The sequence below is a fragment of the Vicugna pacos genome, chromosome 21 (genome assembly GCF_048564905.1).
Source record: "Vicugna pacos chromosome 21, VicPac4, whole genome shotgun sequence".
NCBI lineage: Eukaryota > Metazoa > Chordata > Mammalia > Artiodactyla > Camelidae > Vicugna > Vicugna pacos.
The window spans coordinates 8,880,140-8,905,617 of record NC_133007.1 but is presented as its reverse complement, the minus strand read 5'-3'; the positions used below and the strand labels follow the sequence as shown (position 1 = coordinate 8,905,617).

General features: G+C 39.7%; 1 protein-coding gene across 2 annotated transcripts in view; it reads left to right on the top strand.

Moving 5' to 3' along the window:
• Positions 1-14,867: 14,867 nt before the first annotated feature.
• Positions 14,868-25,478, top strand: part of RASAL2 (RAS protein activator like 2) — a 297,751-nt gene continuing 287,140 nt past the window's right edge. For both annotated transcript variants that reach the window (XM_031688793.2, XM_031688792.2), the window contains exon 1: positions 14,868-15,417. In XM_031688793.2, the coding sequence (XP_031544653.1) occupies positions 15,216-15,417 (202 nt within the window). In that variant the 5' untranslated portion in view covers positions 14,868-15,215. The remainder of the gene's footprint in view (positions 15,418-25,478) is intronic.

The following is a 25,478-nucleotide window of genomic DNA, read 5'->3' as shown; positions in this document are numbered from 1 at the left end:
TATGCAATAGATACTGGACGTGGCTCTGTCCTGCATTAATTGTCCCACCTCTTCTTTGACTTCAAGGTACTATGCTCTCTTGGCTTTATCTTGCCTCACTGGCTGCTTCTTCTCTGTCCCTCTCTGTCTCTCATTTTTCTATATGACCTCTAAACATTGGAGTGCCTCCGTGCTCAGCCATGGTCTCTAGGGCTAATTCTCTTGCTGGAGAGCTCATTCAATTCTGTGACTTTAAATAGCATCTCTGTGCTGATTACTCCAAAAATACACTTCTAGCCCTAACCTTTCCTAGAACACCAGATTCATAAATCCAATACCTCCATTTGAATGTCCAAGAGGCATCTCAAATGTATGAGTCCAAAATGGAGCACTAGATTTCCCAACCTAAACCTGTTCTGCTAGTCTTCATCTTAGTGCCAAAATGAACTATGTAGTTGCCCAAGCCACAAACACAGAAATTATCCCTGACTTTCTTTCTCTTTTTAAATACATATATTATCAGCAAATGCTACTATAGCTGTGTCTCCAAAACGTAGTTGGACCACATCTCCTTTCTTATCTCTTCACTGGCACAAACACAGAGTCTAAGTCACCGTCATCTCTTACCAGGGCTACTACAAGGGCCTCTTAATTGATCTTCTTTCTTTGCACGGCTGTCTCCTTCAGCCCCCTAGGTCTCAGACAACAGGTCAAAGCTCAAAGAGGACTTCCCAAACTACCCTGTTGGGAAAGCCAACTTGCTCTCTGAAAAAACACCGTGTTGATTTTCTTCATGGAATTTACTACGATATGTGATTGTCTGTTTCCTTCCCTTGACTGTGTTCCCTGTTGGAATCTAAGCTCCAGTGGAGCAGAGAGTTCAACTCTTTTCTTCTCCATTCAGTTCCCAGGGTTCACCACAGTGTTTGACCCGCAGTAGGACCTTGACAAATATTTGCTGGAAATAACGAATTCAAGTCTTTCCAAAAGACAAAAAAAATCTCTTTGGGATTCCAAAAATTTAAGATCCACCAATATTTGCTATTGTTCAGAAATAATTTATTCAGGTTGGCCACACATACATACATACAAACATGAGGAAAGTTCATTTAAAGGCATTAACTTGAGACTATTTTAAGACCCAGTTCAGACATAACTCTGTAAAGACTATTCCTTGGTTGTCCTGACTTGAAAATGACAATGGTGACTACCTGGTTCTGGCACCAATCATTGGCAATAACTAAAGGTGTTCTGCTGCACAAGATTTTACAAAAGATTAAGTTGGGAAGAAACAATCACATGGCTTAAAATGAACAATATTGAATTTTTAGTTATCTGACACATAAACATATATACCTTATAGACAGAAATTAGTCAAGAAATGAAATATTTTATAAACTGGTACAAGAATTCTCTTTAGGTAAAGATTGTCTTTGTTTAGAATAATATCTTGAGAAACGCCTAAGAAGTGAAAGTAGAGGCTCTGTATGTGTTGGAAAGAAACAACAAAAAGATCACAAAATCATTCTGCATAAGAAATTGGAGAAGAAAAGAGAAGAAGTAAATGAGGAGGAAGAGTGGAGGAGAGGGCTGAGGAAAATGTCAGGAGGCTTAACTTTGGTTTAGTAGGAATAGAGCAAGAAAATCAAGTTTTCAGTTTTAACTTAGCTGCTGAAGAGTGCTGCGTATTTGCCATTTAGCTCCCTATCTGGCAGACATTATCTTTGAATCTCCAGGAAGGGTCTATTACACACAGCTGCCCCTCATGAATTTGGGGTGGGAAAGCTAGGAGGAAGGGCTGGACCCACCCTGGAGTTGGTGCCAAATGAAGATAAAGAAACAGCTGCAAGATAGAGAATTAAAAATGGGAATTCAGCAGAAGCCAGAAAGCAAACCCTGAGGTTATCAAGAGAATGGGGAGCCCAGAAAAACTGCAGGGAGTTTGTGGAGAGCACTGGTTTTTCCCATAAGACATGGGATGGGGTTTCCAGATGAATTTATATAAACCTCAAGGTGATATCTGGATTTGCAGATAATCCAGGAGCCACTAAAAATGTGATCCCTCTGGTAAACAGTAATCACTCCTCCCCATACCATTAGTGAAAACCCTAGTTAGGGATGATTGACAGTGTGTGTTCCAATGTGTATTCTCTCCTTTCATTCTATCCTACTTTATTTGTTTCTATGTTCCTCTGTGGTTCCATACTCCAATCTGGACCATATTAGCTAGACTCATAGGTCACTAGTTTTTTGGGTTTTGTTTTGTTTTGTATTTTTTTTTTTTTTTTTTACTATTCTTAGAGTTGGTTAGCCAGAGCAAAAAAAATAAATTTATGACGTCTACCTGGTGGGAAAGGTCTAGTGAAAACTAAATTTTAAGCAATAATTATCAGAAAGACCAAAAGTTTCTGCAAAGAGCATATTCAATTCAACTACATCATTTATTTCTTGAACTCCACAAATATTTGTAGGTTCTCAGACTTTGAATATGAATGAATAAAGCTCAGTGGCTTCTTTTGATGAGTTCACTGTCCAATGGGGATACATGAGCAAATAATTACAATGCAATATGGTAAATGCAAAATGCAGTAATAACAATGACTTCTATGAGATCTTTGAAGAGAGGCACTTAGGGAAGCCTGCAGGAGGGGGTCAGTGTTAGCAATGGTTTTGATTGAGCTGACAGCTGATTTGGATCTTAAAGGATGTGAAAAGTTAGTCATGTAGAGATGGGGGTGGGGAGTTAGGTTTGGGTTGGGGTAGGAGAGGTGAAGGGAAATGGAGCTGTGCCTTCTAGAAGGGAGAACATGGCAAAGGCACGGAAGGACAAAAAATGCATAGGGAACAACAAGCAGTTGAGTTGCTGGAGACAAGATTAAGATGTAATTAAAGCTGGAGAAAAAGGTAAGGATAACGGTGGGCTTTGAATGCCACGTCAAAAAATGCAGACCATTCTATCCGCAATGGAGAAACTTTGTAGGGCTTTGAGGCAAAGTGGCATGGTGAGATTAGAGTTTTTAAAAAATTATTTCAGTGATTGTAAAGAGAACAATTAGAAGGTGGTGGTGGTGACACCTGCAGTTGCATCTATATTTGAAGTAGACAAAACAAAGGAGAATGGAGATTTTTTAGCAAATTTTTGTGCTAGTCCAGGTAAAAGGTGAAGAGCCCTATCTGAGGCCTGGAAAATAAAAGTGGGGAGGTGGAACAAATCAAGTAATGTTTAGGAAGCTAAACTGTCAAGGCAAGAGAAGAACCCAAAGAATTTCCTCTTGGATGACAAATATGGCTAATGGGGTCATGAGCTAAGATTGTGTCTGCAGGAGGAGAAACTAGTTTAATGGAGAAGATGGGGAGTCCTTTTCTAAACATGTGAAGTCCCAGGTGACTTTGGGACAGCCAGAATGAGCCAGGGTAAGCTGGAACTGAAGGGAGAGATCTGAGACGAAGAGACAGCACTGAAATTCATCTCTGTACAGGTGGTAGCTGAAACCTTGAGGATGTGTCAGATCACCTAGGGAGACTTGCAGAGTGAGAAGAGTGTTGGTCAAGGGAGATTCCAGGGAAAAGATAAAAAGGCCCACAAAGAAAATAGAGAATGAATTCTCAGAGATGTATGAGAGAACAAGGAGAGTGTTATTAATGAGTAAATTTTAAGAAGGAATTGATTGTGTAAGATGTAACAGAGACATTGCAATATGGGCTTTAAATTCACCCCCTTAGATATCATTTTGAGAGCTGTTGTCATAGAGCAGTTACAGGTTGAGGAGTGTGTAGGGAGGTAACTCCCTTGCATATCCAGGAAGGATAGTCAAACCAGACAAGGACGACACCAGAAGGGAAAGTTATCAGCTTGTCTCATGTATAAATATAGATACACAAGAACTAAATAAAATATTTACAGTTCCTTAAAAATATAATCAAGAAGGGTTTAAACCCAGAAATATAATGATACTTTTTTTTTTGAAGTCTGCTAATGTAACTCACTATCTCATCCAATTAAGGGCAAAAACTAAACTATCACCTCAATAAATACAAAAAAATGTTTAATAAAACTTAACACTCAATTTGTGATTTTAAAATAGTCTTCTTAGAGAACTAGAAATAGATCAGACAATCCTTAATATCAAAACTTACAGCAAATATCGTAGCTAATGGTGAAATAATGGAAGTAATCCCTTTAAAGTCAGAAACAAGACATGACTATTGTATCCATTCCACATTGTCCTGTAGGTCCCAACCAATGCAGTAAGACAAGCAAACAAAGGGAGGGGATTGGAAACAAAGAAACAAAATAGTCATTATATGAAAATAATACAATTATCTACTCAGAACATTCAAGACAATCTTTTGACATGAAATCAATACGTATAAGAGAGTTTTTCAAGGTTGATAAACACAGCATCAATATTCAAAAACTGATGGTGTTCCTATACATAAGCAATAACCAATTTGAAAATATAATAATAATAATAATAATTAATAATACCGAAATTAGAGTGGGAAGAAAAGCCATATTGTTTTCAGGAAAAAATCTAACAAAAAAATCAAATACCTATAAACGAATGATAAAACTTTATTGATAGATATAAAATAGGAGAGATGTACCATATTTTTGAAGGGAAAATTCAGTATTATAAAGAGGTAATTCTCCTTGATGTATAAATTTTGTTAAATTTACAATCAGAATCCCAACAGGGTGCTTTGTGGAATTTGACCAGCGGATTCTAAAATACACACGGAATACTTAAGGGCCAAGAATAGGCAAGGCAGTTTTGAAAAAGAAAAATGAGGGAGAGAAATTAACACAGTGTGGTACCAGAGCATAAATAGGTAAATGGACCTGTAGAACAGAAAGCAACACATATGAGAACTTGGTGTACAATAGAAGTGAAAGTACAAAGAAATAGGGAAAAGCTGAACTACTCAATAAATGGTGCTGTGTCAATTAGCTATCCATGTAAGGGAAAATTAGATCCTTCCCACTGTACACATAAATAAATATCATTGGATTAAAGACTCCAAAGTGAAAGGCAGAATAATAAAGCTTTCAGAAGATAACAGTGCAGAATATATTCATTACTTCCCAGTAGGAAAGGCTTTTTTGAGGCATGAAAAACTTAAACCATAAACAAACAAACAAAAAAGATAAATTAAAATTAAAATTTCTGTTGAGAAAGATACGAACAATTTTAACAGGCAAGACTAAAAAGAATATATTTGCAATTCAAATAACTGACAAAAGATTAGGGCACAGCACATAAAGAGAACTTTTATAAATCAATAAGAAAAAGACAAACATGCAATAGAAAAATAACTTGTCAATGAGTGTGAACAGGCGATTCAGAGAAGGGAAACCCAAACTGCCAATAGTATATGCAAGAGATGCTTAACCTTTCTAGAGGAAAATGTAAATGTGAAATTGGACTGCTTTCCATATGTATGAGAATTGCAAAATTTAAAAATCTGACAATACTACATATTGGCAAGGATGTGAAGATAAGAAACCCTCATGTTCTGCTGATAAAGTAAATTGGTATAATCACTGTGGAAAGCAATTTGCCAATATTTTGTAGAGTAAAATCAGTGTGTACCCTACTACATAGCAATTCAATTTCTGGACATATATCTAGAGAAACACTTCTCCAGATGCACAAGGAGAATTGCCTTAAGGATAGTCACTGCTTTATTGTTTGCAACCATAAAAAATTGGAAACAACCGTCAGTAGTGGAACATGTAGATTAATAGTGGACTATTCAAATGATACAAAAACTACAGAGCAATTAAAATGAATGGACTAGATCCTGGAGTATCAACATAGATAAATCTTGAAAACACAATACTGAATGCAAAAGTAAATGCCAAGATATATTACGTATATAGAAATTTCATGAAGGCACAAAACACAAATTCAATAGAAAAAATCATCAAAGGATTTGCATACACACATGCACGTGCATGTGGGAAAGACACATACCAATATTAGAACAGTGATGACACCATGGTAGCTGGGAGGAAAAGGGTTTGGATGAGATATAAAGGGGGGTGCAGCTGTATTCACAACGTTTTATCTCTTTTTTAAAGATCTGAAGCAAAAATAGTGACTTAGAGTTACGGAAGTAATAGAGACAGTGAATATAGTCTATTCTTCCAAAAAGTTCAGATGGAAAAAGGAAGAAGAAAGCTTGGATGATGATTTGAGGAGTATGCTGAGTTGTGAGCCACTCCCTCAACATTTTTATTATGTCAAATTTTAAACATAGAGAAAAGTTGAAAGAATTGTAAAGTGAACATCTATGTACCTACCACCTAAATTCTACAAAAAGGATTTTGCTGTATTTGGTTTATCATATATCTATCCATCTATCCATCCATCAACCCATCTTATTTTTTTAGATGTATTTCAAAGAAAGTCGGAGACATCTGTGTGTTCACAGGTCAGGAGCTTTTTGAGTAGATGGGAGAGATAATCAGAAACTGAGGGAAGAAGCCCTTCATGATTAACGCTTGGTTGAAAGAAAGAAGAGAGAAGATAATCACTTAAGCCCTGAAAGAGGAGGGCGAGTTTGGCTTTTAAAAAAGAGGAGGGACCACTCATCCTCTGAGACTGAAGCAAAAGATGGTGGTGAGCTGGGGATGCTGAAGGAAATCTTGATCGATGGTCTCAATTTTTCTCCTTGAAACAGGAGGCAGAAACATGTTGAGAATGAGGATCGGGAGTTGACTAGGTCTTGAAGAGAGAGACAAAGAATAGGTATATTTACTGGAGAGAATGGGAGAGGGAGTTGATCAAAGATAAGTTAAGGGCTTGATGGAGTCCCTGAGGGCCTGGATGAGCTCGAATCCATAGCAATACAAGACTCTAGATTATGTGATTTTCTCTAGCCCTCAGCTATTTGAGAAGAAGGAGTAGGAAAAAAGCAGACCGTAGGAATGATCTAGAGTTGATTTTGCAGGACCGGGTGCAAGAGGATGGAGGAGACTGGTGTGAGATTATTTCAGATGAACAATCATTAGTCCTAGGCAGGGCATGGGACTAAGAGAGTCTAGGAGTCAAATAAAACAGTAAACAGATTCAAGTCCTCGTGAAATGGAGAAATAGCCCCTTTGCTGAGCCACAAATTTAGAGAGAAGCTTTGTTTTAATAAGGCTCACTGCTACAACTCCAAGCACAGGGACACAGTTCATTTAAGAGCAGTCTTCATAGTCTCTCCAAAAACTTTGTGGCAGCCTTCGCCACAACGCTGTATTTTGACTGCAGCTTTATCCAATTGGGACACCAAAAAAATGTGTACCAAAGTATAATATTTGAAGCCTGTCTCTTTCTTATCCCTATAATTCTCAGTCACTGATTAAAGGGAAATGCTTCTACTCACCTATTCTCTTTTCCCCTCGTCCCTTTAATGGTTTAGTACTTTCTCACTTCTTCAGCTTATTACTATGAACCCCTTCCTTCTCATCTCTTGAACCTATCGCTACAAACCCCTTACTCATACTTTCCACCACGACATCTGCAATCATTATTCCATTCTAATAATATACTCTACCTTCTCAATATTTCTTCTTGGGAGTGTATGCTCCACTTCTTGCCTTGAATTAAGGGGGTTTTCTTCAAGACTAGGATTTGCCCTGCAAATTCCTCTAGTTGGGGTTGTTCATTCTCTGGTACGCTTTGTTTTGTTGTGCTCCAGAGGGAGTCAAGGTGCAGGGGTTGGCATTTGGCTACTGGTAGCCCCACTGCTGCTTCTGGATCATCATGCTTCAACTGTCATGTAAAAGCTAATCCTTCTCTTAATGATGAACGCTACCCTCTCCTCCTCCCTGCCACTAACCAACATTCTGGTCGCTTCCTTTCATTCCCCAAAGACTTGGAGACTTAACTCACAGTTGCCTTCTTTATCCCACCTCCTACCACCATCCTAAAAATTCAATAACTTAGCTTCCTAATATTTGTACCTCCTTAGTCCTTGTGACCTTCTCGTCCACTCTGTTTCAGGTGTCTACTTCCCAGGATCACATTCTGTGTCTTGTCATCATTCAGCCATTACACCTCATCAATCTTAAACTCCTGTACCCCACTTTCTGACTACTAACTTCTAAACTTCTATCTCCTCCCTAGTTCTCCTGCTAAGGATATCTTGCTACAGACCAATGGGAAAATGATTTTAAAAACTTTCCAGAGTTCTTATTCCCAATAGCAATCAACCCTAATTGATAATGGTGAGATATTCAAGAGCTATGATCATCTTAACCCATACTTAGGTGACAGCCTTCTAAGGAGATATTTTGGATCTTTTTTGGTCTTTGCTCACAAGAGTCTTAAATAGGCCCCAACTATTGTGACCAATGTCTCGACACCTTTATTATGCTAGAGGCAAGATAAAAATGGGCCACTGTAACCTCCACACAGTGACCAAAGATGACAGCATCACTCTCAGGGTAATATGAGACTGTGAAATCATTAAAAAAAATAAAACTCTCCTCTAGAATCATTTGGCTTTGATTTTTTTTTTTATTGCATCTTTTGAGGAGTCATCAGAACCATAATGCTAAGGAAGTGATCGTTTGCTTTGGCTAGGCTGAAGTAATTTAGTGTTTCAACAGTTACTAAGAGAACACAGAAATTAATTTGCTAAAGATTACCCCCTTCATAGATTGTGTTAGTTCATAGATGTTTGGCACTATGAATTCCAAGCAGAGCTGGAAATGACATGGTGTTTAGAGTGCTGGCAAAAGCAGGAGTACACAAAAACACATACGGACATTTTAATATTTGCCATTTCTAAAACAAGTTCAGTGGTCATCCCTGAAAAAAAAATCAGAACTTTGTACTCTTTCTAACACTCGGCAATTTAAAAATTTTAATTACATGGGGTGAGGAAGGGCGTTTTGTTATTTTCAACGCTTAGGACCGCTAAGGTTTTAATTAGGCCCTGATGTCAGGGGCCCTTGCCGTTCGTCCCATCTGACTGTTTTTATTCTTTTTGCATTCCTAGTTGAATGCTGAGGTGAGGTCATTATTTTGGAGGAGATTTGCCAAGAAGAAATGACTGGTGGAGGTCTGTTTGTCTCTGGCCCGTTCCACTGTTTTCCCAAACAATATAGTCATTGGATGGTACAAACAGTGACTTTCTCTTAGGGAACATGGGCCAGGTATAAAGGAGCACTCGTAAAACCCAAGAAGATTCCTAAGTTTTCCTTGGTACCGATGAATGCCTACGATCCAACAGTTTCTGATTTATAATCATTGTCAAATGTTGCTATGAGGAGAGTCAGTGTTCCTTAAGTTCTCTACATCAACCTCAGTTTCCCCATTTGGAATACTCATTTCCTTTCTCTCTGACCTGCTTTCAAACTTGACTCATGCCACGGCTTTGGTTTTTCTCCAACTTTTTCTACCCAGAAGGCAGTGGAATAGATGGCAGCCACCCAACCTCTTGAGGCCTGCTATCCCAGGCTCTTGAACAAAAGACAGAAAGTAGAGAAATTGTTCCTTTTAAATACAGACCACTTCGAGGGAGTAGGGAATCTATTTTCTTCCACTGCATCCGATTCTGCTTAAGACTCAGGATGCAGGATGCTCTCTTGATGAGGGACAGACAAGGTTGAAAAGAGGGACATACTGAGCAATGAGGAACAGCTGAGAGCTACAAAGATAGGGCTGTGCTCATGTATAAATAGAAATGCTGCTGCTACGCTGATGAATCAGACCAGATGTTTCTCTGATGTCTCTGTTTGGTCCTTTGGTTTGAAAAAAAAAAGTATAATTTTGCTAAAATTATATGTGGGGCCAGGAATGTGGCACAAATGCTGTAAGCTTAAATAATATGGAAAAGAATAAAATTACCAAGGAAACCTTTATCAACAGAAAAACATCCATTTACAGAAGGACAGAAAAGGGCAGGAACGAAACAATCTGTTGATGGAGTTGATGAATTGAGATTCAGGAGGTCTGAATTCTAATCCTTCCTGTGTCCCCGGCTGTGTGACTTTGGACAAGCCATGTCCTTTTCCCAGGTCTAGGCATATTTTTTTTTAAAACTGGGGAGAGGCAAGAGAGAAAACAGGGGCTTCATTAAATTGATTTTCAAAGTGTCTTCTGCAGCCCCAAACATCTGTGAACCCAACCAGGTTTTCTTTTTCAGTTTAATTTCTTGTTTCCTGGCTTCTAGTTTCATTGAGGGGTTGATATGTGAAAGACGTTGCAGGGGATAAACATGAATTAACACAAGGGCTCTGTCCTCAAGATGCTTATAACCTAAAAGCAGAGTTACACAAAGGTCTATATCAGAATATAAACTGTGATTGGTTCCGGAAGGCAGACAGGAACAAAGGCCATGGGAACCCCGAGCAGACGGAGATCAGCGCCAGCTTGGAGGATAGGGAATGACTTGCTGGAGGAAGATACTGGCATTTGATGGGGCTGGGGGGAGGGGCTTGAAGGTTGGTGAGTTTTTAGCAGGCAGAGATGGAGGAAAGGACATTCATTCCTGATAGAAGAAATAAGCGGAGGCTAGGGGCAAGGAAAGCGCTGGGTGTATTTGGGGAACATGAGACATTTGGGGTGGCTGAGCATAGGCTATCAGTTAGGTAGCAATGGTGGTTTGGGACCACATTGGGGAGGCCCTTTTAATCTCTCGATGGAGCATGCATTGTACTTAGTAGGTAGTAGAGAGCTGTATTTTGAGCTTGGATATGACCTGGTCTGAACTGTGCTTTAGGTTAATTCACATACAGCACAGTAGAAAGGCCTCAGGAGCAGGAGGACAGCTAAAAAGCTAATGCACAATCCTGGTGAGTGCTCACCATGCCTGAGCGAGGATGGGGTCAGCGGGAATGTAAAGCATTCCAAGGAGGGGGTGGATTTATGCAAGTTGGCGGGGAGGAGAGGACACAACGGTAACTCCATGTTGAAGTAAGTCTGAGGTAGGACCTACTACTTCCACTAACAAAGAAGGGAAATTCAAGTAGGGAAGGGTGTTTGTGCAGGGAAAAGGGGGAAAGAACTCACTTTCTATGCACTGAGTCTGCAGCACAGGAAGCATAACTTAGTGGAGGTGTGTCCAACATTTAAAACTCCTGACTGGACCTCAGTACTGTGAATAGGGCTGGAGATCCATGATCCAAGTGAGAGCTGAAATCAGGGAAGTGAATAGATCACTAGGGAATTGGAGAGTGAGGCAGGAGGAAGAGAGATGACAGAATCTTGAGAAATGTCTAAATTCCTACCTAGTGATGAACTGGGCATGGTCAGTGTTACAGAATATAATCAGGAGAGTGCGGCACCATTTTGCCCAAGATGAAAGGGAATATTGAAAGGGAGTGGCTGGTGAACCACAGTTGTACAGCTTGGGAGATTAGGGGTTTAGAGGTGGTGTCTAGTTAGCTTAGAAGGAACTGGCTTTAATAAAATAGTTAAGAGCATTTGTGATGAGGGAACTTCTTATGTGTGTGTTTTCTGACAGGTGAACAGAGGAGAAAATTGGACATGAACCTGGTCCTCGGGTTGTGATAGCCAAGATTCCAAATCCTCACCTCTCTTTAAAATTGGCAATGGGTACTCAGAACCCAAGGCCTCTTTCTTTCTTTTGGAAATCTCAGATTATTGCCAGCTTTTGTTCTTCAGAGTATTACATGGGGATAATAATTTATTATCTTTTCTCCTCCATAGTTCCCCAATTTTTAGTTCCCTCTTGTTCTGGGTCTTGGGTTTGATTCTTAGAGGTGAATTCCAGTGACAATAAATATGTAGATTACCTCCAAAGAGAGCTTGGTGTCAGAAGCTCTAGGGGGAAGAAAAAGGAGGAGGGGTTAGGGCAGGCAGGGAAATGAGACTTTAGCTCTATTGTAGTTCACATACAAAGGCCTGTTTGCAAACTACAATGGAAACCAAGACTTTATCAGCAAAGGATTTATCTTCACTTTAAGATCGGGGATTACAGCAGGCAGATACCACTGGTATAAAACCAAGTAGGATTAACTGCTTCCCAGCAATGTAGATTGGTTTATCACTTTTGTTTGTTTGTTTTGTTTTTCTTCAGTATGTTCTTAAGTGATAATAATTTACAAAAACCACGAAATATTTACTTTTGGCTCCACAACTGTTAGAAAAACTCTACCCACCAAAGGGAAAGAAAACAAAACAAAATGAAACAAAACAACCCCTAGGAATCTACATCTGTCAGTGAGTTAAAAATTAGGAAACTAGAGGGGAGGGTGTAGCTCAAGCGGTAGAGTGCATGCTTAGCGTGCATGAGGTCCTGGGTTCAATCCCCAGCACCTCCTCTAAAAATAAATAAGTAAGCCTAACTACCTTCCCCTACCTAAATAAATAAGAGAAAAGAAGACCAATTAGGAAACTAGGGTTTTAATTTATTAGCTAGCTATGTTACTTTAGGTAGGTTGCTTAATAGAATAGTATGCTCGCCCCACCCCCTCTCCACCGGCTAAATGGTGATGAATAAAAAACACTGGTTCGGCTTATCTCACAGAATTATTGCTCAGGTTGTGAAAGTATTTTCTCTTTAAATTATAAATATTAGATAAATTCCAGACATACTGTTACTTAAGTAACTAGATAACCACTGCAGCCAGTCTGGGGTCAGGCTGGGGAAGTGAAGCAGGAGCTGGGATTTGAGGAATCTGGATGAAGAAAGTAGGATTACTGGGGCTTGGCAGAAGTTTATTCTTCAGCTCAAGAATGGATGATGCCAGGGGGAGGGCATAGGTCAGTGGCAGAGTATGTTCTTAGTATGCAGGATGTCCTAGGTTCAATCCCTGGTACCTCCACTAAAAAGAAAGAAACAAACAAACCTAATTACCCCCCCCATAAATAAGAAAAAGAACGGATGATGCCAGTGAGAGTAAGCTAGAAAACAAACCACCCCCAATACCTCTGTGACTGTTTCACACACCCCTCTTAATGCTGCTTTGAAATAATTGCTTGGGTAAATAAATTCCTGATATATTGACTAATAAAGAGATGCTCAGATTTGTACATCTGCTGCCCATAACTCCCTTGCTCTTTGACTTCTGTTACCATGACTTCAACAGTAATATAGTGTAAATAAAAATGCTCTATCTCTGTTCAATGCAGGGCTCTAAACCTCCAGCTTCAACACTTCCCTTTGTCCACTCAAACACTGAAGGGTACGAGGATTTAGACTTGGAAGTCTGACTATGGAGTCAGACAGCAAGAAATCAGGGTTCTAGAACTGGACATGATCACTCCAATATATCACCAAGCCACACATCAGCAAGCTTAATCACAAAAAGTTCTTGAGGGAACAAAGCTGAAGTAGCCAATATCATTGAGACACTGCAGACCTAACTGTATTGGTGGTTGTTTTGCCAGGTGACACGGTTGTTCCTCAGTTTTCTCACCTGTTTAACAAGAGGCAGGATGAGATCATCGCTAAGGTTACCTCCTGCTTTGAAATACTATTACTCTAAGTAAGAGTTTGGAGAAAATTACAAAATGTGTCCCCATAGCTCTTGATAAGCCCAAACAATATACCAGGATACCACAAAATCACAAAACCCATTTCGACCAGTCTCTTCGTGCCAAGTAGGGAGAAATGGGGGGTGGTGTGGGGATACTAAACAACCCTCCCCACCCAAAGATGTTGAAAAAAAAAAGCAACGTAAACTTATGGAATTCTTGCTTTGTTGTATGCCGCGGTGATCAAGAAACATTCTTGGAGACCTACTAAGTGGAAGACACTTTAAGTTGATACTTTTCGATTTTATTATTACTTTTCCAGCAATTTCTTAAATCTTAACTAGTGGGCATAAAATTAAACCCAAGGTCAAGGGAGCGAGTCTACAAAAAGACCAAAAATAATACGCAAGTGACATCATTAGAGGCTTTGGAAAAAAAGCCAACATATTGCGCCAAGATCAAAGACAAAAAAAGAAAAAAAAAAAGAGACAGAAACATATTTGATTAATACTGGGTTTTTGAGCATTTCATGTCCTTGCAAAGCCCGTCCATCCATCCACACCACACTTCCTAAACTTGCTATTCTAAACCGATGACAAGTCCAGCTTCAGCGCAGACAGGGCACAGAGCGCGGATCCCACACATATCCCACAATCCCAGATCCCGCTGCCAACTCCTCTCTCTGGGAAGGAAGGAGGCGTTTCCCCCAGGGTGACTGTAAAATAAAGCAGCCTCTCCAATTTCTTCGTCCAACAGGAAAGAAATACTGGTCCAAATAAGTAAAGACACAAATGCATACACAAAAGGAAAGGGTGGGAGGAGGGGAAAGGGAAGTTCTTTTCCTTTCTTTTTAAATTTCCCGCATGCCTTTCCCTCCCCGCCTCCCCACGCCGGCCGGCTCCACTTCCAGCAGCAGTTCGGCAGACCGGGAGACCGGGAAACGCACTGCAGGGCGGTCTGGGAAAGCGTATTTGGAAAGTAGGCGGGACTGGCCGGATGAATAACTCGGTGTCCGATTTTTCCTGCCTTCGGCGGCAGTTCCTCCTCCGCTTCGTTACTCGATTGCACACGCGGCTGGGCTGTCGGCCCTCGATTGCTCCGGCCTATCACCCTGGGATGCCGCCTGCCGCCGCCACCGCCGCGGCTGCCGGGCTTGTGGGATCCGCGGCGGAGCCGGAGCCGGAGCCGGAGCTGTGGCGGAGCCGTGGCCTCAGAGTTAGGGGGGCGGGTCGGCTCATTCCTGGACTGGGTGCTGAGGACAGGCGGGCCAGAACCTGGGGCCACCAGCCCACCCAAGCTAAGAGAGCGGACACTCGGAGCCCCTGAGGCGGCGGCGGCGGCGGGAGCCGGTCAAAGGGGGCGGCCCCGAGCGGCGACGCCCCCAGCCCAGCCGTGCCCGGCCCCACTCCATCCCCGGCCCCGGCCCTTTCGGACCGCAGGGGACGCCGGCGGGGGCAAAGGAAGGCGGCACCGAGGGGGCCGGCGAGCGAGCCGCCCCTCCCGGGTTCTTCTCCGTCCCCTCCCGGGAGGGACCCACACCTGAGCCCGGACCCACCCCCGCCCGGGGCCACGCTGGATCCGCCTCCCGGCCTGGGTCCCGCCCGCCGGCTGCAGGTGGGCTGCAGCGCCCGAGCGGCGGGCAGTGGGCGGCGGGGAAGGAGGTGAGCCGCGTCCGCGCCGGCTGCCGCGCGGGTCCTTGCCCCCGCTGCTGCGCTCTCCTCCTCCCCTTCCCGCAGGCAGGGCGCGGAGTCGCGCGCCCGCCCCGCCGCCGCCGCCTTGTCCCTCCGGGGCACCATGGAGCTCTCCCTGTCGTCCGGAGGAGCCGCGGAGGCGCTGTCCTGGCCGGAGATGTTCCCGGGACTGGAGTCCGACTCGCCGCTCCCCCCGGAGGAACTGGACGCGGTTGTCCCAGTCAGTGGGGCCGTGGCCGGTGGCATGTTGGATCGGATCCTTCTGGAGTCCGTGTGCCAGCAGCAGAGCTGGGTCCGAGTGTACGGTAAGGACTAAAGGCCGTCTTAGAGGCTGGTGTTTCTTATCTTTCTTTGCTTAGGCTGAAATTCCTTTCCTGGTCTCAGTCCCGTTCTCAGTCTCCATCCATCCTGGGTCCGTTTCCCACATCTATTTTTTTGTTCGGGGTGCGTTTCTGACAAGTTTCTCCAGAATGGTACTTGGGTAGAGAGATGTGACTGAGTATGGTTTTGGGACCTTTTCGGGTACCTGCAGTAAGTTTAAGGTGGGGTTGGGCTATGCAGGAAATTCTCAGGTGGTTACTTCGAGGGTAAGTGTCAGCCGACCTTCAAGAACACACCGTGAAATCAAGTGAATGAGATTTCATTTCTTTCTCTTGAGTGAGGCAAGGCTGGAAACCAAGGTATTATGAAAAAGCTTAGCAGAGGATAAGGTAATAAAGTAAAAATCAGAAGTATTTGTTTGGTGAGAACAATCTAATTCTATAACCTCTTTCTGAACCTCACTCTCCAAAGGCAAGCACTTAGTCCAAGGGGTGTGGATTGTTTCAGATTGCACTATTGTTTCTGATGCTCTTTGTAAAGTGACTGGGTTGCTACTCAGCAAGTTAAAAAGTGATGAACACACTAAAACTTTCCCTTTCTGCATTCCTAGCAACCACCTCTTTAATTAAAACTGAATGATGAGATTCTATTAGGGTGAGGCTTGTGGCAGCATTAAAACCATGCTGGTTTTGAAAACTCATAGCCCACGGATTTATAGCCTGGCATTCAGGACTGAGCTGTGACTTCCAAAATATTGAAACGTCAAGGTGTTTATCACTTAACTTACAGGAATGCAAAAGACATTAGTAATGTGGCCGAGTATAAGATGGCAGATTTGAAGCACCTGGGGTCAAACACGATGTTAAGTTGTTATCCTGCAGACATGTGCATTTAAGCCTGTAGTGATCAAGTACCTTATATGTTTGTTTTTTTTCCATTCTTCTGAACACAGTATATGTTTACCATTTGAGAGTGACCATGACTTCGAAGTTGTTGTCCTGGAGATTTCAAAATTTAAGCCCATCACTATCAGAAAGATCATAGAACTAAGAGTCCAGGGATCTGAGTTTTTGTCTTAGTTCTGCCACCAAATATCTATGTGATTTGGAGCAGATCAGGTCGCTTTTTTGATCCCTGATTCCTCGTCTGTAAAATGAGTGTATTGGATTAAATAATCATTTAATGGTTCTTGCAGTTCTAGACATCCAGCTATTTTTATAACCAATTCTTAAGGATTTATGTGTATAGCACTTTGTATTTTGCTGGATGTTTATGAATGTTGGTTGATGTTATTTTAATTAACTGAAAGAATTAAAGCAAAAAAGTGGGAGATGATAAAAGGTAACCCAGTTCATTCTCAGCAGATTAAAAACTTTAGTGCCTGATTTTCCACCCACCTGCTAATGCCACTTAGCAGATAATTTATAGCAAAGGTTGATGAGAATCGGAATATGAGCTTGAATTGGGATACATTGTGGTTACAACTTTTTCCTGTTCTCTCTTCTTACCCTTATGCACTTATTTGGCATATTATTTTTTGTATGAAGTTAGAGATAGGGCCTTGTTACTGCAAGAATATATGTATATGATAACTCAATATTTCAGTGTCCGAAACTATTCTGTCTGGGTTTTCTAGACCTAGTGTTAACTGTGTTCTTTGCATGCAATCCATAAAACAATGTGCTTGTTTTTGTAGTCCCTTCCTATGGCTAGGTTTGTGAGAGTGTGTGTGTGTTTGTGTGTGTGTGTGTATTCTTAAATATATACATGTATATACATATCCATATATATAGTCTCTCTCACGCACACTACGTAGTGTACATTTCAGAGCCAATTTGTAGACTTTCCACTGCCTTGTAACTTTTTTGTCTTCTCTATCAATGAACCAGAAGTTGTTTTTATTTACTGTTCAGTACTGCTACTTTCCTTCCTCCGAGGCAGCTCATCCTGGATACTACTTTATTGTCTTTAGTTTGATGTAAATATTCCAGAACTATTTGAATGACTCTTGGCTTTTCTGTGTCCTTAGCTAGTTTTTAAGTTGCCTATTGTATGATTCTTTGAAAAGCTTTGAAGTAAAAATAACAGAATGTAGAAAATCAATTTGGAAAACATTGGTTCATTTTGGTTTTTTTGTTTGTTTGTTTTGTGTGTTCAAAATCCTGATTGTTTTGGAACATCATGGGTCTTTTACACAATTGAAAGAGCCTTTGATGAATGTAGTCTAATTTTTTTTTTTCTTTAAAGAAATCCAGAAACTAGTCTTGAGTTTGCAGCTGGGGGTTGAGAACCTGGGTTTTCATTCTGACTTTGCCACAAATTGTTGTCTAACTTTGGGTAAGTAATTTTAAGTCCCTGGGTCTAGGTTTCTACATAAAATGTGGAATCTGGAGTAATTGGTATCTGTGGTACATTTTAGCTTTAGAGTTGTCTAATTCCATGGCCTGCCCTATTATTTTGACCTCCAACTTGGCCTCCCAGTTCCAGCCTGACTCTTGGGCTCCGGGATCCAGCAAGCCTTTAATGCATTTAAATCGTGACTGTCGGGATTATGAGGGGCACTGTTATCAAAAGGTCAGTGAACTGAGTTTTGAAGGAAGGAATGTTGAGGGCAGATGTATATTTGTTTGGAATGTTTTCACAAGATGGGAAGGTCTGGATGGGGATCTCAGGTCGAGCTCATCAGTATGCAGACCGCAACAAGAACAGAACTACCCTCCTACCCCCAAATAGCTTAACAGAAGCTTTTAGAAACAGTATCTTATTAGTTTGCCTTACAAAATATGAAGAATGGGCACTGTTCTGAGTTTGCTGCTGACAGATCGGCTCCTTGGTGGATAATACCTATATCCAGAGTTTTTGTATTGTCGTGACTGGAAAACTTTTTTGGAATATACTCAGAGCTTTATAATAGGTAGACTATATTTAGAACACAAACGAATGCATATCTCTGAGACATAGCTAAGAGAAAACAGTTATGCTGTGCTGTCCTTCATTTCCTTTTAGTTGTAAAATGTCTCATTTGTTTTATTTCAGTATTATTATAAGTTGCGTGCATGCCCATTAAGACTATAACATTTTTGACACCAGGGAGCCTGCGTGTCTTGTTTATCTCTGTATTCCTATCTTGCCACTCCTTTCATTGTCACCGTGTCCAGCAGATTAATACCTTGCTTTTAGTAACTGTTGAATGTTGATCTGTCTGTCCTTTGACTATCCAGATCTCAACCTGACTGACTGTATGGGTGGTAGAGTCGCTTAAACAAAGGCATGCCACAAACAGCTAAATATGGATGCAGAATCCAAGAGCATCAAATGCAGAACATTTTTCAGATATTTATAGCCTCAAAGAGAAGTCAATTGGCTGAAAAAGCTCAGCAGCCCAGCAAAAGGAAACGGGAGCGGTGAAGCCAGCCTCACTGTCTGTGCTTTGTGGTAAACAATGAGAACATTAAAATTAACTACTTTACCATGAATGGACGGGTGAGTGCAGGACACTGTTTGGGGGAGATGAAAGATCCCAGCCTCTAGCAGTGCCTGCACTGAAGCTCTGCACCCTTCAGTACAACAGGTCTGCAAGTGTCCGCACAGATGGGCTCTTGGATGGCTTTTGAAGTGACCACCAAGAAACTGTATTGTTTTTAATTTTGATAGTATCAGCAGGACTTAATCTAAAATATTCAGTTAATAAAATAAATAACATCAACATTATTGCCTACCATTAAGCTAATGTATAGGTCATTGTTTATTGATAGTGACCTGCTGGAAAATTTCTGAAGGCTGGTGCTATTTCAGCAAGCAGAAGAAAAAGGGAATTAATCATACTGCATCCAATACCATATAATTCTAGAAATGTCGCAGTGGGAATTTGGTACGAATTTCTCATGAACTGGATATGAGTTGATGGGGGCAGAAGTCTTACCTGGTTATAGTAAATAATATTGCTTATGCTTCACAAATTAAAACAAAGGATGAGGTACATTTCATTGCATTTTTACAGAATATGTCTCTGTGCTTACTTAAAATGTTGCAACCGTTTGAGTCCAGGAAGTTGTTTCATTTTGGTCCAGTATGGATTAGATGTGACTAAGTCATTGATCTTATACAGAATGTTCTTAACATAATGAACTTTGAATATTTTTAGCAAGTCACTCATTCTTACATGTCTTAAGTATGCACCCCATGACTCCTGTTTCATGTTAATATGTTGATAAATGAAATTGCTCGACCAAGACTAAAAGTTTCACATGCTCTAGCTAATTGATTGCCAGAAGAAACTCAGTGAATGTGTGCTCAGTATATCCCAAAACATGTTTGTGTTACATAAGTATTTTAATTTCCTCGAATACTGTTAATAGAACTTTTACAAATGAGTATTAGTATTTTAGAAATTCTTCGAATCTTAAGCTTGAGTTCCATACTTACGATGGGGCATTGACTTTGAGTGTTGGCACATTAATTTCCCATGATCTCAAATACATTTTACACACAGTAGGAGCAGACACTTCTACACTGAAATTGGAGAGAACTTCTAAGAAGGTCTAGGCATATACTGTTTATTTTAAATTATGTTGATTTCAAATGGCTTCCTTTTTCCTTCCTCTGAAGGAAAACGTGTGTATTTCATTTAAATTGTGTGTTCCACTAATGTTACAGATGGTGGACAGTTTCCTTTACAACATCTTAGTAGTTTCCAACCCTCTGCCATGTTGGCTTATGCTATTTCATTTCAAAGAATGAAAATATTTTTGAAGGATAGGAACTATACATCTACAATCTCTTTTCCAAAACCATTTGGACTAGAGTGTTTCAGAATTCAAAACTTTTGATTTTAAAAATATGGTATATATATAGTGACATAAACCCCCTAGTGGTGTCTAGAGCAACATCCAGGAATCAGTCATGTTAATATTTCTGCAATTAAATGGACATTCGTACGGAGTATGGTGTAGGACTATAAATAGCAGGATGCCTGTGCAGATCTGATTTTACTGCTAGAGAAGTTATGAAAAAAGGGTTTTCAGAGCTTTTTGGATTTAGGAATTGCAGGTATGGAACTGAGGATATGTACAACTTCTCTGACGTAAATAATAAGTTTTAGAATGCCCCTTTTACCTGAGAATAGCATGTTTATAAGGATTGCCTTTATCATTTTCAGATACTGAGGTTCAGTGCATACACTTTGAAAAATGATGTACAGTTGTGTCCTATTATATTGAATGAAATACATTTTTCTGATTTGCTAAGGAAAAGAAAAGGGATTCACATGACAGGGTAGGTTTTACTGAGATTACTGAGGAAATGGTGGCAGGGCAGTGGTTTGTAATGCTTTGTTTTATTAGAAGGATGAGGTAAGTTGAAGCGGAGGGTTTATGTAATTGTTCTTTGCAGTTGCTCTCTTCAGTGGCACAGAGTGATTTGATCACCTTTTAAGTAGGTGAACCACAAAAAAGCATTCAACTAATGACTGAGTTAATCCAGAAAAAATTCAGCTGTCTGCTCCCTTGTCCCTCCCTATTGGAATAACTTTTAAGTAGCTGGAGAGGTGTTTGGTCTTGTTAACCAGGAGGAGGAGTTTGAAGTGTGCTGAGGGCACCACTGAAACTGCTTCACCTGGCCCTGGCAAAGGGATGACTGCTCTCTGATGTTTGTAAAAACACCTTTCTTCCCAAAGGCTATCAAGTGCTTCTCAAGACCTGTTGGTAGAGAGCCCTTTACAGATTTAATGGAGCAGGTTTTCTAGTGGGACAGCTGCCATCAAGAAGTACCTGATACGTAAATAGTAGGGAAGAAAAGACTTTCCTGAGGCCCAGAGAAATGGTGTTAGTGGGTGTATTGTAAACAAAAGAAATAAAAGCTGAGTCCTTGAAAGCATGAGAAAACTTGCTGGACTGTGACATAGAAGTTACCCTTTTCTTTATCTCTGCCAGCAGAATTCAGATGTTAGAAGTCTGAATTGTACCTTCCCTTACCAAGTGTTGGTTACATTAATTAGTTAATGCAACGACTTTTCTCATAAGGGTATAGTTTAGATCCTGATTGCATTCTTACTCCTCCATAAATTGTCTTCAGCATGGCTCATGTTCTGTTCACATTGTGTCATTTTCAGCAGGCTTTCTAGAGGTACCCTCTACCCCACTCCTGAGTCTAAGAGATTGATAATACTAGCAGATAGTGTTTGGGAGAGTGAAAATTTAGAGAGGAAAAATTTTAACATAGGCAAAAGAAACAAAATCCAGAAGCATATTGTGAAAAGTTAAAACGAAACTTTTAAGTTGATACTCCTAAATATTTTTCAAAATAATCCTTTAAGTTTCCTCATTAAGGAAACTGGCTCAGGAAGTTTAGCTTATTCCCAAAACTGGAGACAAATTCCACAGTTTGTCAGGATTAGAACTTCTAACCTCAGATAGATTCCTCAGCCTCCTGTTTTAACTTCTGGATATGACTGCTTTCCCTTCGGGAGATGGCCTTTCAAAACTGTAGGTCAGTGAGAAATAGCAGATTGTTAGTTTCACAGTATTTAAGGGAAATACTGAAAGTACTATTACCTAGGTAACAGAAAACAAAAATGGTCAAAACATCCCGAAAGTAGGAGGAGGATAATCTACTGATCCGTAAGAGGTAGGCTAGAGATCAGGTTAGATCTTTTTCACCTCTGTTTTCCTAAATTCTTTATTCTGTGACTGGAGTGATCTTTTAAGGAAATTTGAATGTTTCATTTATGATCCTTAGAACCCTGAATAATACCTAATAACTTTCTACCTTCCCTTTAATTTCCAACCAATCTGATTCATATCATTAAAAATTTAATACTATTTCCTAAATATAAATATAATCCATGCTTACAGAATTTGAATTACGGGAAAAGCCAAGGACAATGAAAATCACCCATAATTCCACTTCCCAGAAATACTACTTCTTTTACTATTTTATTGTGTTTTATTCCAAATCTTTCCTGTGTACTGGTATACTTGATTGTACATTTTGGTATCATACTACATCTATTTTATATCCTGCCTTTTTCTAACAGTTTATTTAGTTATGTTTTTGAAAATATTTTCAAATGTTTTTATTTTTAAATTTAATTTAAAAATAGGTAATACATTTCCTTCTTTTAGAATTCAAAAGGTATAAAAGGATATGCCATGAGGTCTCTCTCACCCCTCCTCCCTACCCCTCACATGCCACATGGAAGGCCATCACTGTCCCCTCCACATAATCAATCAATGTTCGAAATTCTTATGTTTCCTTCCATACCTATTCCATACATATAGAAACAGATAGATAGGTAGATTAAAAACTTTGCAAAGAGTAGGATCCAAGAAATTTAGTTTAAAGCAGAGTCGTGTTTATTGCAACATTAATGAAATGACTGGAACAAACCCACAAAGGAAGTTGGTTGGGAGTTCGGGGGTCTGGAGCCAGTTGTTAATTGCTTTTTATCTGAGTTGACAGCATCATAGTTTTTACTGTGTATATGCTTTTTTGTCCTTTTTTACAGAAATGATAACCCATTATAGAAATTGATCTGCACCTTTTGTTATTCCTCCCTCACATCCCCCCTCCACATACACATATTAATATATCTTGGATATATTTTCCTGTCCATTTGTAGAGCAGTTCCTCATTCTTTTTATGGCTGCATAATGCCTGGATGAATCATAATTTATTTAATCAGTCCCCAAGTTTTGCTGGTACAAGCAATAGTGCAGTGAATAATCTTGAATATAAGCCATTGTGGTCGTGTGTCAGTATATCTGTAAGAAAAATTCATAGAATTGCTAGATCAAAGATAGCGTTTTTGTAATTTTGAAAGATATTCCCAAATTGCTCTTCTTAGGAATTGTACCTATTTATATTTCCCCAGCAATGTATGAGAGTGCACATTTCTGCATACATAGAGAATTATCAAGAATTTTTTAAAGTGACAATCTAAAAGGTAAAAAAAATAGTCTCAGTTTTCATAGAAAAGAAACTTACAGTAACAGAGAAGGGGAAGAGGGTGGGAAGGAATAAATTGGGAGTTTGAAATTTGCAGATACTGACTACTACATATAAAATAGATAAATAACAATTTTATACTATATAGCAGAGGGAACTATAAAAAAAAGGCTGTTTTAATTTTGCTTTTTCATCTCTCTTACATTAAATGTGATTGCATATTTTACAGAGCCATTTAAATATATCCTTTCCTGTGACTGAATATATCTTTTGCCTATTTTTATTGGGTTGTTGGATCTTTTTCTTAGTAATTTGTAGAAACTCTTAGTATGTTAAGAGCCCTTTGACTGCTGTGAGTTGCCAGTATTTTCATTTGTCTTTTGTTTGTTTTTCTTTTCCTCTGTGAGAAAATTATTTTTATACAGTTGAATGTATCAATCTTTAGGGCTTTTTGGTTTTATGTCATAGTTAGAGGGGCTTTTTCTGTTCTGAAGTTATAAAAGAATTCTCCCGTGGTTTGTCTAGTACTTATTTGTTTTCATTTTTTACATATAAATCTTTGATCCATTTGGAATTCATCCTGGCATACGGTTTGAGATATGGATACAATTTCATTTTTAGAAAGATGACTTTCCACTTGTCCTAACACCATTTGTTGAGTAATTCGTTTTTTTCCCCACACTGATTTAAGACGACTCCTTTATCCTTTACTAGATTGTCATATACAGTTTGGTTTATTTCAAGATTTTCTACTGTGTTATTGTTGTCTGTCTATATTCATGTGCCATTATCACACTGCTTTATTACTGCTTTATTACTGAGGCTTTATAATATGAAAATATGATTTGTTAATGACTAATTTAACATAACTTATTTAACTATTAACCTATTTTAGACATTAACATTTTTCAAAAATTTTATATTAGCAGTCTACTAATTCTCTTTGTAGACAAGTCTTTGAATTGAGCTCCTTAGGTTGAATTCCTTGAAGAGTATGTTTTTAAAGACCTGAGACTTAGTGCCAAATTTATGTGACCTTCCTGGAAAGCAGTTCCTGCCACAAGTATATGAAAGTGTGGCTCATAATTTTAAGTCCCACTTCTGTATTGCTACTGTCAGCATATTGAAGTATGTTTACATAGATTTCATGTAGTGCCTTAAACATTCTTTGGTACATATTAAATGTGCTCGGAATTCTAATGTTTATAAGACTGAGTTTTTCCCCCCGGTGGTACTCCTTTTGATAAATGGCATATTTCCAAGTGAATGAGGGAAGGATCTGAGTTTAGAGTCAAAGCAGTTGGTGTGCTGAAGGTCAAGTCCAGGATCATGGTGTTAGACTCTCTAACTGAAGTAACCTGACACAGATAAATAATGTTATAGATACCCGAAGAAGAACATAGTGGTTTTCATCTCAGCTGTTTGTGTCTTCTGCTTTTTGTTTCTCAGAGTATTAAGAAGGAATTGACATCCATGATTTGAATATAGGTTCATTTAGTTTTAACTGGATGGATGACTGAGGTGTATACCTTATATATGTTATAGCACTGTGTTATTGCTGAGTTTTAAGCATGGGATTCATTTAGGTATGTTCCAAGGAATTTTATAATGTCAAACAAAGCCAATTTCAAGGAATGGCGACAAGAACTAATATTAGCGACAAAAGTAATTTCAAATCTTCAGAAGAAAAGGTCAGGAGTAGGAATTGGATTGAAGAACAGTTTATATAGATCATTAACTGGTTAACCAAATATTCTTTTTTTTTTTAAAGGATTTATTTTTTTCAGAGCAGATTTAGTTTCACAGCAAAATGAGCAGAAGATATCAGAGATTTTCCCGCATACCCTCTATTTCCACAGATGCATAGCTTCCCCCCATGAACAGCCCCGACCAGTGTGGCATATTTATTACAACTGATGAACCTACGTTAACACATCATTTTCACCCAAAGTCTACATTAGGGTTTACTCTTAGTGTTGTTCATTCTGTGGGTTTGGATAAATGTCTAATGACATGTATCCATCATTATGGTATCGTACAGAGCATTTTCACTGTCCTAAAAATCCTCTGTGCTCTGTCTGTTCATTTCTACCTACCCCCT